The sequence below is a fragment of the Gekko japonicus genome, unplaced genomic scaffold, assembly GCF_001447785.1.
Source record: "Gekko japonicus isolate JY-2015 unplaced genomic scaffold, Gekko_japonicus_V1.1 scaffold814, whole genome shotgun sequence".
Lineage (NCBI taxonomy): Eukaryota > Metazoa > Chordata > Lepidosauria > Squamata > Gekkonidae > Gekko > Gekko japonicus.
In genome coordinates this window covers 167,374-181,308 of record NW_015169799.1, presented here as the reverse complement: position 1 = coordinate 181,308, position 13,935 = coordinate 167,374, and the positions used below count along the sequence as shown (strand labels likewise).

The 13,935-nt window shown below is 43.5% G+C and overlaps 1 protein-coding gene across 2 annotated transcripts in view; it reads right to left on the bottom strand.

The window, feature by feature from the left end:
• The window catches only part of PRDM5 (PR domain containing 5), a 126,932-nt gene that overhangs the window by 81,982 nt on the left and 31,015 nt on the right, over positions 1 to 13,935 (bottom strand). The window contains exons 4-8 of one of the 2 annotated variants that reach the window (XM_015417098.1): positions 11,325 to 11,508; positions 9,990 to 10,164; positions 8,967 to 9,059; positions 8,573 to 8,694; positions 4,158 to 4,237 (exon numbers count right to left, since the gene is read on the bottom strand). In XM_015417098.1, the coding sequence (XP_015272584.1) occupies positions 4,158 to 4,237; positions 8,573 to 8,694; positions 8,967 to 9,059; positions 9,990 to 10,164; positions 11,325 to 11,508 (654 nt within the window). The remainder of the gene's footprint in view (positions 1 to 4,157; positions 4,238 to 8,572; positions 8,695 to 8,966; positions 9,060 to 9,989; positions 10,165 to 11,324; positions 11,509 to 13,935) is intronic. The other variant, XM_015417099.1, reaches the window with a different exon arrangement.

Below are 13,935 nucleotides of genomic sequence, written 5' to 3'. Positions count from 1 at the left end.
GAGAGAGAACTGACAGATGGGTGCTCGTCTTTTCCCCTTTATTGCCTAAAAAGTGTGGGAAAGTGATGAGAAGAGGGATAAGCACATTGTAGGCAATTCAAGGAACTTTAGGCTGCAGTCACACAGGAGGTTTGGTGCGGTCCTGGTGCACCTCTAATAGGACCGGTTTAAACTGCTGCTGGAAGGGGTAACCAGACAGCACTCCCTAAAGTCTGCCGATCCTGCTCTGCAGCATCCATATTACCACTTCACATTCACATATACACTTGTGTGCAAAGCTCTACAGAGCAAAACAACAACAACCCACGACTGGAATGGAAGTGACTTTTCACACTTCCCATCTGGCATCTGTTCCAGGCAGGGGAGTTCAAGACATCCAGAAAACTGGAGTCGAAATGCAGGCATCCATAAAGACTGGATTTTCCCGGTGCCTAAATACTCTGGTTCCAACGCATGGCAATGTGGGGTGACAATGACTGGGCCACAGAAGGCTGATGTTGTTGAGTGATCGTGTTCTTTAAATCCACACACCTATACTTCTGAAAACTCCTCGTGTGACCACAGCCTTAGACTCTCTACGGCAGATGTATGGAGGCACTGCACAGAGACAATGATGATGAACTAATTAAAGAACAGCTGCTAAAAAAACTTTGTGAGATTTACCTATGAAATATACTGGGTTCGAGACACGTGTAGTGATCAGCTCATAGTTTATTAAGTGGTTTCAGCAGAACATAAGACAACCCTAGCAGGGCGGAAACCTTGCTTATAAGCCTGTAGTTTGACACACCCATCACACACCCACTCCCAACAATAGGCTATTTACACAACATTGCATCCTAATTGGTGGCTGCCAGGATCCTGATGGTTTATTGTATTTCCTCCCCAAGCTCACCCTGTCTCTGGCAGCATCGTGTTGCAAGACAACAGGCTCAGTACATAATCCCCCCTAAGTTCCAAACCCCCTAACTGACATAGTCCTCAAGGTACGCTGGCTTGTGCCACTCTCTCTGCGAGTGCCGGGGCTCCTGCGGTGGTGGCGCCGGTACCCGGACCAAGCTCGGTGAAGGGAGGACCTCTCTGGAGTCCTGCGGGGCTGGACCTGAGGCCGGAGTTTCCGTCGCAGCTTGTGCGGGGGTCTCCGCTACATGGCACTCCGGCGGCACGCTGTTGTGAGGGGGGGCTTGCTCTCCATCGGAGGTGATGCAGGTTCTGGGCTGGCCTCCTCCTCCTCGGCAGTGGGCAGGCTGGGCTCCTCTGGCAGCAGGCGGCGGCGCGGCTGGTCAATGTGTCTTCATAAAAGCTGGCCCCATTCTGCAGAAACCTCATATGATGGATTCGGTTACTTGGGTCACCCTCGCCGGTACCCATGCCGGACCACTGACATAGTTCTGTACAAAGATGGGGTCACCTGGGAAAAACCCACGAGGGGCCTCCTGACTCACCGGGGATGGGTATGCCTCCGGGGTGTAGGTGGTCCAGCCTCATCATGGGGCGGCGGCCCATCAAGAGTTCAGTGGTGTCATGCCTGCCCCTGCTGGTGTCATGCCTGCCTTTGCTGATGCCCCTGAACAGGCTCCTGAGGACCCTGAACAGGCTCCTGAGGACAGTACTGCAGCAGAAAGGCAAAGACTGGATCCTGTAGCTGAAAGCTATCTAAGTGGTGAGGAGGATAGAGCCTCCCAGGGAACACCTGCAAGGGATCAGTCTCTGCTGCAGCCCAGTAATTCATCATCAGACTCGCCTCCACCTGTAACCAGGCTCAGGAATGTAAGAAGACAACAGCTGAGAGAGCGAAGGCAGAATGCACGCATGCGTGCCAGAAGATCTCTTAGCCCTGATTACTGACAGGATCCTGTCCTCACTCCTGGCTAGCTAATGAGTTGATTAGCTAGCACTGTATATATGCAAGTCTGTTGCCAGCAGTCATTTGTGCTGGCAAACGTCGTTTGTTCAGGACCTGAATCCTTGCATCTCTGCTCCAGACCTTGTGGAATTCTTCTCGGCTTGATCCTCGGCTTTTGACCTTTGGCTTTGTTGACCCTGCGTTCATCTCTGACTCCTCTGGTATTGTTGTGATTTATGGACTTGAAACTTTGGTATGTCTGACCCTGCTTTTGGACTGTGATTTAAACCTGCTTGAACCTTGCTACCTGATTTGCCCGGCTTGACCTCGGACTGTTCCTGGACTTTTGCTTGCTTGTGTCATGCCCCCTGGTCCTGCCGTGACAAGTGGGGCTGCGGCCCATGGATGTGTTCGGGGTCATTTTGTGGCCGAACAGGAAGATATCTAGCCGGCGGTTCCAGTCTCTGTGGGTGAGCCTTCTAAGGGCATCCTTGGTGGTTCACACCATTCTTTCGACTTGGCCATTGGTCACTGGGTGGAAGGGAGCAGACCACACATGTCGGATAAGGTCCTGCTCCATGAACTCATGGAACTCCCCGGAGGTGAAGGCTGTGCCGTTGTTCGTTACCACCGTGTCCGGTAGGCTGTGTGTGCTGAAGGTGTGCCTCAGAGCCCGGATACCAGCCCGGAATAAGGTGGAAGCAACTGGCACGACTTCCAACCATTTGGTATAAGAGTCCACTAGGATAAAGAATAGTTGCCCCTGGAACAGGCCGGCGAAGTCCAAATGTAGCCGAGCCCATGGTTTGTGGGTGGATTCCCACTGATACACAGGGGTCTTCGGGGGTTCGGGACATTCTCCTGGTATGTGTGGCAATGCTGGACCCAGGCCTCGATTTCACTGTCCATCCCTGGCCACCACACATAGCTTCTGGCCAGTGCCTTCATCTTCACGATCCCTGGGTGGAACTTGTGCAGGGCTCCTAACACCCCTTTTCACAGCGGCGGGGAAACCACCACCCGACTTCCCTAGAGGAGACACCCCTTGTGTGCTGACAGTTTGTCTTTGCAGGATGAGAATGCCGTGAATTCAGAGTCCACCCAACCCGTGGGCCATCTCCTCCCCACCCAGTCAAGAACGCAGGAGAGGAGACGATCTCTGGTGGTGTGGCGGACAACATCCGCAGCATGCAGAGGCCAGTCCGGCAGGTCCTCCATTAGCAGGATTTGGTGCGCCGGGGCTGAGTCGACCAAGCTGAGCAGGAGGCAGCTCAGAGCATCCGCATGGCCCATGGACTTCCCCGGCCTGTATTGTAGGGCATATTGGTACCCTCCCAGAAAGATGGACCAGTGGAGGACCCGGGGTGACAACATCTGTGGCATTTGACAGTCGGGGGCGAGAAGACCAAGCAGGGGCTTGTGATCATTCGCGGTGGTGAATGGACGGCCATACAGGTAGTCATGGAACGTTTTTACGCTAGTCATGGTTGTGAGGGCCTCCTTGTCGATCTGGGCATAGTTCCGCTCCACCGATGACAGTGTCAGGGAGTAGTAGGCCACCGGCACCTCCTGCCCATCTGGCAACCAATGGCCCAGGACTGCGCCGACACCATAGGGAGAAGCATTGCACGCCAATACGACCGGCAATGTCTCATCAAAGTGAGCGAGAACATCGTTGGGTGTGAGGAGCTCCTTTACTGCCTGAAATGCAGCGACCTGCTGCTGGCCTCACACCCACAACCGGTGCAGGTCGGCCACAAAGTCGACAGCCATCTTGTTAGCCCTAACCCTAGCAGGGCCGAAACACTGCTTATAAGCCCGTAGATCAACACACCCATCACACACCCACTCCCGACAATAGGCTATTTACACAACATTGCATTCTAACTGGTGGCTGCCTGGATCCTGATCATCTATTGTATTTCCTCCCCAAGCCCACCCTGTCTCTGGCAGCATCGTGTTGCAAGGCAACAGGCTCAGTACATAACAACCTAGTTATCAAATTATTCTTGGGAGATTTTGATATAACGGATTCTGATCATATCCACAGATTATGGTTGCAGAGTGGATATTTATAAGAAACCAAAATACTGACCATAGCAAAGAACTACAAAATAGTTTAAATGTTATTTTGGATTTGGAACATTTATGAAAATAAATAATCAGAATCCAAGCAGACTACTATCTTTGTGAGCATGAGAAAGGCTGTCCAAATAGTGTTTTTGCTACAGTGGCTCTAGTGACCACACTTTATGGCCTTACATCTTAACAAAGCCAAAGCCTGCTGTGGGTTAGCCTTTATTTTACTGACCTTACGATGCTCTTGAAGATTTGCTGTTGAAGAACACCTCTTGCTACACACTGAGCACATCAGCCTCTTCCTAGAGTTTCCTAAAACAGAAACAAAATACCACCAACAGCTTTAATAAAGTACAAAGAAAAAGAGGCCAAGTGTTTTTACTGCTCGTGCCATTTTTCACAGGCCTTCTGACAGGCACAAGAATTTTATGCCTTTACCCACCTCTGAGCTATTGAGTTACAAGAGAGCTCTGTGGGTGCCCTGCTTAAGAAGTTGCCAGTGGAATGTAGGCCAAAAATGTTTAAGAAAAAATTTACCCAACAAAATGGCTCCTTTAACACAACCAGTACAGGGTTTACCACAGACAATTAGATACATCCACTCTGAAATGTGTTACTTATTTCTTTATTAACTGATTATTCTCTAGGAAATTCTGTTTGTGCAGAAACAGCAAGGCGTAAATCCACTGCCCAGCAGATTGTATCACTTTTGCCCTACAGCTTTCTATGTGAAATGTAGTCAAATTCTATTATTTATCATGTTTTGATCTTGCCTATTCTTTAAGTAACTCAGAAAAGTAGAAACGGCTCTATTTTTCTTCATTTATCCTTATAACAACATTGCTCAATTGGTTAGGCAGAAAAAGAGAGACAACTGTGCATGTGTGTGACTGGCCCGTAACAGATGACACAATGACATTTATGAGTGAATGGGAATCTGAACCAAAGTCTCCCAAACCTAGTCCAGCAGGTTAATCCCTGCACTGCACTGGATCTCTATTCGGATATTTCTGTGCCATGGGCATGTATATATCTTTCTGTACATCTATCTGAGGTTATTAAGATAGTGCCAGGTGGGCAGCCGTGTTCGCCAGCAGTAGAAGAGCAAGAATCAAGCCCAGTCGTACCTTAGAGACCAACAAGATTTCCAGGGTAGAAGCTTTTGAGAGTCAAAGCTCCCTTTATCAGATACCCAACCAATATCTGACTCAGGGAGTTTTGACTCTCAAAAGTGTATACCCTGGAAATATTGTTGGCATTGAAAGAGCTACTGGATCGCATCTTGCTGTCCCAGTTCATAAACCCCTGATCTCTAACCATCTGAAAAGGGGGAAAAAATGATACAAGTATAATGAACAGGGGATAAACCGATGCAAACATACGTCAAGACATTTCTGTGCAACTGCACTATAACAATTGTGTCATGCCTTACATTTTGAGTTATTTCCTGGTACAACAGGTAATTTTAGCAGTACTGTGAATGCAAGTTTGAGTAAGAACTGGATCAGCCAGGTTTCCTAACCAAAAGCTCTAAACAGCTTGTAGAGCAGATCTGTGCTGCTAGGATCACTATTTTTTACAATGGGAACCATAAGCATGAAATTCCAAATAACAATAATCTCTCTAATGCACTGCTTTCACCCTTCCTTAAGAGCTCAGTGAGCATCTATAGCTCTCTCCCTCATTTTACCCTCCCGTTAATCCTGTGGGGTAGGGTAGATTGAGAGAGGATGACTGGCCTAGGGCTACCTAATGAGCTTCAAAGCAGTCTGGGGATTTGAACTCTGGACCCAAGGCTGAAACCACTCTACTCCACTGCACTGGCTCCAGGACAATGGGCATGGTAAAGCAGTGAATGGAGTAAAGTGACAATGGAAGCAGAAGCTGCAGCTGTACCGAGGGAAGGGAATCCTCCAGGTACAGAAGTCTGTAGATCCAAACTCCTTCCTGTATGGAAGACTTCTGAAAGCATTTAACTCTCTGTATGATGAACCAGACAGTGTATTAAGGATACAATGAATTTATATTTCATGGCTATATTGAATTGGTCTCAGAAGTAATGAGTGGTCCTTAGGAATTTCAACCAAAAAAATCAAACGAGATTTAAGGGGTCTCAAAAATCTATGAGATATTTCCATCCACCCATTTTGCAAATGGAACATCAATGATAAATCTAAAAGGACAATTCTTGCCATATTTTAGTCGCTGCCTCAACTACAATTTCTGCAGTGAAAGTAAGGCCACACTGTTCTCTCCTGCCAGGTCTCCAGAAAGAAACAGAACCTGATTAACATTTTCATAACTGAATATAAAGCAACCAGTATCTCTAATAAAAATTTGATCTGTCATGTAAAATTATGCACTCACCTAAAGGTCATATACCAGATGTATTTTCCTTCTTTTTTCTCAGTTGGTTTAAAAGTGACAGAGAATACAATTAGGTTGTCTATTATTTACCATGGTTTTAAGTTCCCCTTACTATTCTATTAATCTGTTTCATTACACGGAAAGACTGCTACAATCCTACTTTGTTTATAACCAAAGGCCCATGTGACATATAGCCTGACATAGATGGAAATATTTACATATTATTTGTAAGGCAAAAAATGTTGCACAGCAGGAAGTTTAGAGATTTATTATTATTATTTTTTAAAAAAACTTCCATACCAGATGGCCTCTACATCCCAAATACTTTAAACCCGAAGTGTCATGGCCCAGAATGCAGACACTTCTACATCAGAAGTGATGCCTTTGAGAACAAAGAGAATATCTGCAGACATCTCAGGCGGTACCAAGAGTGCACCTCTTGCAGTGATTCCTAAGGATAACAAAGGGCTTTTGCTACCCCTTGACTCCAATAATATTTCCTGGCCAGCATACTTGACTTCAAGAAATTCCATGAGTTGTGAGCATTCTGCCTTCACAACCACACCAGTCCTAGAGGCTGAAGGAATTATATTTGTCTCACTAGAAAGTGCACCTCAGAATAAGAACCCTGGTTACTGAAAGTTAATCTTCTCCATGGAAGCAATGTCTAGAACACAAACCTCCTATACTAATAATTCAGCGGCCCTTTGTAGGCCTCAGGAATAACACAGGGTTACTTAGTCTAGGCCTTGCTGGTTACCTTTAATCTTGCCTCCCAGTTCCACAGATCAGAATCAATAGATTCTGAAAATGAACAAACACATGTTCTTCACGTGTCTGACTGCAACCCATCCATAGCTGAAACAGCCCTACTGATCTTCCACCATCAGTCCCTGTGCCACTAGGCATTGGCTGTTCTGCAGATTTCAATCACCAACAAGAGCCAAATTGCTTCATTTCTTTAGCTTCTGAGTGTTTTCATGTATTCATTTAATTTTCCTTTCATACAAACACAAGCAGCACAGCAAAACTTCTTCTAAGCTGAATTTGAAGTGTTTTCTTTGCCCTTTAATGTAATTAATTGCCATAAATGTTTCCACATATCTCATTAAGCGTCAAGTTGTGATGCTCTGCCAGCATACTTCTGAATTGTGCCTTAAAATTCTTCCAAGAATCAGCCACAAAATTGTCCAAAATATGTGTTTTTGTGCGTCTAAAATGTCAAAAGGAAGCAATGTAAACACCTAAAAAAAATATGCTCCTCTTATCAAAATTCTTTGCTGCTTCTCTCAAAATTCCAATTCACTTAAAAAAATTTCTTTGGTTAAAATCTGGCAGCAGCTGTAGTCAAATGATAGCATAAAACACATGCATTGTGGGAAAGGTCCAGTTCCAGATTTGCATCTCACTACTGTGACTTAATCATGAATACTTTAGCTTTTTTCTTCTCAACAGCCTCTGAATGGCTATTGACAAAATAGGAGTACTGTATATTGAAACCCAGAATTGCTTTGTTGGAACTACTGGATGTCTCTGAGAACTTCACAAGCAGGACTTGATGGTGATTATACTCCCCTGTTGTTTGGTCCTGATGAAATGGTAACCAGATGTACTGTGCAATGCTAACAGAGTCACACCACCCTGAGTACACAGTAGAGGAGATCATTTCCATAGCAGAACTTGCTAAAACTGGGGATTCCGAAAATGCAAGGTAAGAAGGAGAAAACTTCAGGTTTGTGCCTGGTGAGGAAAAATCTACTGCAGAAAATGTCACATAACATGCAGTTTTTAAAACGTCAAAGTGGGGAATTTCACTACTGCGGAAATAGCTGGAGAGTGGCCTTGAGTGCGCTTGCCATGCTTCTGTATGATCACCAACTCATCAACACAAAGTCTATGCACAGAAGAAAAGGAACTCTGCTTTCCAAACATTCCTGATCATGGGGTGAGAGATACTTCCTCCACACATAAGCACAATGCTGACAGGCCAGAGAGTGCACAGAGGTGAGTGGAGTAAAACCAGGACACTTATGCCCACTCTCCCTCCTTGTGCAATAACTGAATGCAGAGAGGGGACATGTGCTCAGAGATACCTTCTAAGCCCACTGACTTCAATAAAGGGTGTAACTCTGCTTATCACTGCACTGATAAATGAAGCTTCTACTTTAACTCTCACATGTAATAGCCACTGATACATCAACCTCTCTATGAATTTACCTAAGAAAAAGTTAACCCTGGAAAGCTGCCCCCAACCAACAAGAACTTCATTATTCCCCTTACCGGTGTGAACATTTTCCTTGTGCTTCTTCAGGGCATCCTTACTCTTGAACCTCTTCCCACAGCTATCAGCCTTGCATACGAACCTGGCATCTCCTCGGCACGCTTCTTTGTGCTGCTCATAGCTGATGTTGGATAGTTGGAGAAGGGAAAATAATACATCAAGAAATAGCTAGTAAACATCAGCTGCTTGGCAGGCATTTTGAGTGCACTTAACGCATGCTTCTGGGGTCGCTTCTGGGGTCGCTTCATGCATAGCTTACAGCAGGTAGAAATAAAAGCATTTCTCATCTTGCACACTGAGGGGTCGCAATGGAAAATAAAACTTGAAAGCAAGCAAGCATGCAAAGGAGGCCAGCAGCAGGACGAGAGTAGTCCAATAATTCTGACTTGGAACCTCGATTCTGAGCTGAAGGGTGTACTGCAAACGGAACACTGAAAACTTCTCAGATGTTCACCCGGATCGACATTTTCTGTGCACTGAAGAACGCTTTTGGCAAAAGACAGGAGAAAATATAAGACAAATGTTATCCATTTGATTTTCAGGATTTGGCTGTCCTCCTGCAAACACTGATGCATTCAGATAGTTTCAGAGGGTAATTCCCTTCTGTAGAACACCTAGATTTTGGTCAGTGGCGCCTTAGAGATCAACAAGATTTTAGGGATCTTTTTGTAGCAGGAACTCCTTTGCATATTAGGCGACACACCCCTAATGTAGCCAATCCTCCAACAGCTTACAGTAGCCCCTGTAAGAAGAGCTCTGTAAGCTCTTAGAGGATTGGGTACATTAGGGGTGTGTCGCCTAATATGCAAAGGAGTTCCTGCTACATCTGACAAAGGGAGGGAGCTTTGACTCTCAGAAGCTTATACTCCAAAAATCTTGTTGGTCTCTAACGTGCTACTGGACACAAATCTAGCTGATTAATTCAGAATGTATTTTTTGAAGAACAGAAGATTTGCCTCATCTAGGGCTGCCATAAGGCATTCTGCAAATCTGTCTGGGAGCTGTACTCTGTCATCCCATAAGAAATCACAAAGGATCCTGGAATCAAACTGAACACTATTCTTTTTGTGCCTTCCCACCTAAGCACACGTGATTTGCTTGAACAGCAAGACAGAGAGCCCAACCAATTTTAATTCCAATTCAAAATGTAGCCACTTGAAGTGGAAAAGACTTTTGTCATTTTTTTAAAGCTTCATGAAGTTTCTTTTTGTTGGAACTTCATCATATACTTCTAGCACTGCTAGGAAACAGTTCCCCCTCATGTAATGACGTTCTGGTAATAGTGCAATAAACTGAAATATAACGTTTGCAGTCCCTATGAATGCTTAACAGTACACCCATTGACCTCAGCATAATTCATCATTCTTATATGACTTGAGTGATCTCATTTTATTGTTTACAATGATATTCACTTACTGTCTCTGCAAAGCTTGCTTAACTGGGAATTTCTTCCCACAGTTCCTGCATTTAAATTCCTTTTCCTCACTGGGTTTTTGGTGCAATGTTTGAAGATGTTCAGCAAGGATTTCTTGGCTGGCAAAACTGGATTCACAGTTGGGGCAAGCATGGTCCTCTTTGCAATTAACAGGAACTATATGGCAATAAAAATTTAAGAAAGAATTGAAATATTTCCTCATGATAACATCCTCTGAAAGTACACAATTTTTATAAAATACATAATCTGAATCCAGGTCTTCCTGATTCTAGTCTTGCACTCTAACCACTATACCACACATTAAATTTGATGCCCAAAAACAGAAGCCCTGTTTGTGTATCACAGTAAATGTATGGACACAGCCTTACCTGAGTTCACGTTACAAATGAAACCAGGGATTAGTACCTAGATAAATGTGGGCTTTAAACCTCATGTTTTGCTGTACATGCCCTGAATGTAACATGAGAATTACTTAACTCATATATAAAGAAAAATCAGGTGTGTACTGTACGTGGATTGTACATGCATTCAGTGTGATTTATGAAGAAGCCCTATCAGACTATGCTAATTTCTGTGCAACCTCTTTCTCTGGATTGTTTTAGCATAGGCAAGTGGAATTGATCAGCAATTTGTAAGGGCAGAATCAGAGTCACATGATCGCTGGTAATTTTGAACTTACCACGGCAGGAAGTCTAATATAGTCTCACTGACTTGCAAAGGAACAAATGTGAGATATGAAAACTATGACTGTGGACTTCATACACTTAGGCATATAGTTCATAAGCAAAAGTTTGTGCTTCTTGCCCAAAGAAAATTAGCAAAATTATTACAAAACAATGCAGTTAAGTTTTTTTAAAATTGCAATGAATAACTTTTTAATAATGGGAACTATCCACTGAACAGCAATGAATAACTTTTTAATAATGGGAACTATCCACTGAACAGCTCTTCTCATTGGCTTTTATCCTGCAATGTCAGAGACTGCCAACAGTTACAAAAGTTTTAATAAGTCATATTAAAACATAAAAAATAGCAAAGTAACAGTAACTGTTAAGGAAAAAATACTGTTTTTAATGAAATTGATCCTGACAACGTAATGAAATAAGCATTCTTGGCTTCCTGGAATATCTGCACTGGTCAAATAACAGGCAATGGACAATATCTCACCATTCAACTAGTTAACCCTAACGGACCTTTTATTTTACTTGATTTAAGAAATGATTGTTTTACACAGAGATATATGGATTACTTCTGTTACTTGTCTTTACCTTTTTCACAGCTTGGTTGCAGTTCCTTATTCTGGCTGCTGTTATTGCTGTTGTTGTTGTTGTTGTTGTTGTTGTTGTTATTGTTGTTGTTGTTGTCATCTTCTTCCTGGTTAATAATCACATCCTCCTCTTCTTCCTCTAATTCTTCCATGTCACTGTCAAGGTAACCAATTAGCAGTTCCGTGTCTGTTTCAATATCCTCAACAGCTAGATAGAAAATGTTTTCTCCTTCCTAATGCAGAAAACAAAGAGATTCGACAGCAATTTTAGAAAAACATGGTACTTTATTGCAAAACAATCCAGAGCTAGCAGGAAAGCCTCCATGATCAAGGTAATTTGTGCTTTGTATACAAACTGTTTCTCAAAAGCATGGAATCTTTTTCCAGGAGGGGGATATCAACCTCCATCTGTGGAGATCCCAGGAATGTGGTAGTTACAACAAGCTGGCATGCCCCAATTCTACACTGTGCCTTTGTTCCTTCCCTTGTTCTGTTTGTGTGGGAGGGAGCAGGGCACTGTCAGGGATATGTGACACCATCAGTTTACATTGGTTGGCTGCTTCCCTCAGTGGTTGGCATAGAGAGTTATTGGAATGTCTCTCTGTATGTCACTATGGATTCCAGAGAAGTTGCTGTGTTTTCATTCCCTTAGAATTGCCTCTGGTTTGGGATTTCTTTTTTCTATTGAGATAGGATACTGACTTGCATAAGATATCAACTAGCTATGGCAGTAATGCTCTAGGGCATAGCATTGGTCTGTGCACCAAAACAGTTTTACTGAAGCTACCAAAACTTTGTTTCTCCCCTCTCTGAGAACAGATTTACAGCAGAGTGTATAAGTCAATATTCACTTGGTAATGCAATATAGGGAGGGGACCAGGATACCAGCCAAGTGCTTTGGGTGTTAACACAAGAAAAAGAAAGGAGTATTGCATTTTCCTAGTAAAGACTGCTAAGTTCTGTCATCAATTGTCATGCTTATCTGATTAACATCCAGTACGGTTAATTGAACCTTACTTACAGTGTACATAGGCATATATATTTTTGGCAGACTTCGTGACATAAGGACAAGATAATGATTTTCAATTTGCACCTGGTTTTTCGCCACTTTGTGACACAGAGTGTTGGACTGGATGGGCCATTGGCCTGATCCAACATGGCTTCTCTTATGTTCTTAATATTGCAAAGATTTATTTAAACTGCCAGCAGGGGATATTGTAAATCTAAAGTTTAAATATACATTAGCGTATTAAAGTAACTTCTTTACATAGCAGGAAAAAAATCAGTCTTAAAGGACTGACCAGGTTTTTGCACTTACATCAATAACGGAAAAGGAAAAGAAAGCTAGTTATGTATTTTCTCAAGATTGCGGGTTGGATCCATCCAGCTTTTTCACTCAATCTTGCCCAATCCCACTCCTTATTACAGCTCTCATCTCACATGGCTTTTACTGCTTCTGGCCTCATGACCCACAGGATAGCTTAGGGTGGAGGCCAAAGGGCACTCCAGCCTCCTTTTATCACTATGGAAAAACTGGTTATTTATTTATTCCATTTATACACTGTATACACTGAACAGGCTCAGGGCAGCTTACATTTGTCGGTATCCAGTACCATAAAACCATATACAAAAGTTAAAACATTTTAAAAATTTAACAATCAAATAATCAAAGTTCTAGTGATAGTAATTATTTTTCAAGAATTAAGATGGCATACCAGGTAATGTACAAGCAATTATTTCCAAGTCAGTGATCTTTCAGCATCATGCAATGGTGTGGCTCAGCCCCAGGCTAGAGCCAACTCATAACCACAGATGGTGGTGGTAGTGGTGTGGCGGCTCTTAATTGAAAGCCTGGTGGAAGAGCTCCATCTTGCAGGCCCTGCGGAACTGTAAAAGATCCCACAGGGCCCTGTTGTCTTCTGGGAGCTCATTCCACCAGTATGGAGCCACCAATGAAAAGGCCCTGGCCCTGGTGGCAGCGAGCCTGGCGTCCTTAGGGCCTGGGATGGTCAGTCGATGTTATGACCCCGACCGTAGTACTCACTGGGGTATATATGGGGAAAGGTGGTCCCTCAGGTATGTTGGACCCTGGCCATATAACATATAACAAAAATAAGGAGTTCCTGTTTCCTCTTATGGTACAGTTGAATGTTCTCAGATATTTTAATTTACAATCTAAATGTAAATTAAATCAAATTATATGACACTTGTTTTTTTTCGATATGTTCCCACTTATGAAACAATTTGTCTCTATGTTTTCTAAGAACATATGCACAAAATACTCCAGCTTGACAATGTTCAATTTGTGCTGTTGTTCAGATGTAAATAAAATTGATCATGGCATAGATAATGTGGTATAGTGGTTGGACTAGGATCAGGGACACCCAATTACCCAGTTAGCCAGGGGTGACCTTGGGGCAATCATTCTCTCTCAGACTAGCCAAGCTAGAAACATTGTGATGGTAGACTCCAAATTTTTATACATTTCCACCATTGCATTCAAGGTTGTTTACAATTCAAAATAACACCTATATAATACAAACAACAACAAATGACCAGGAGACAGAAAGGGAAGAGGGGGGAAAACAAATGTGGGCACTACTCTTAAATGACTTACAGAATTTTCATAATGACCAGATGGAAAGGCCACTTCAGGAAGC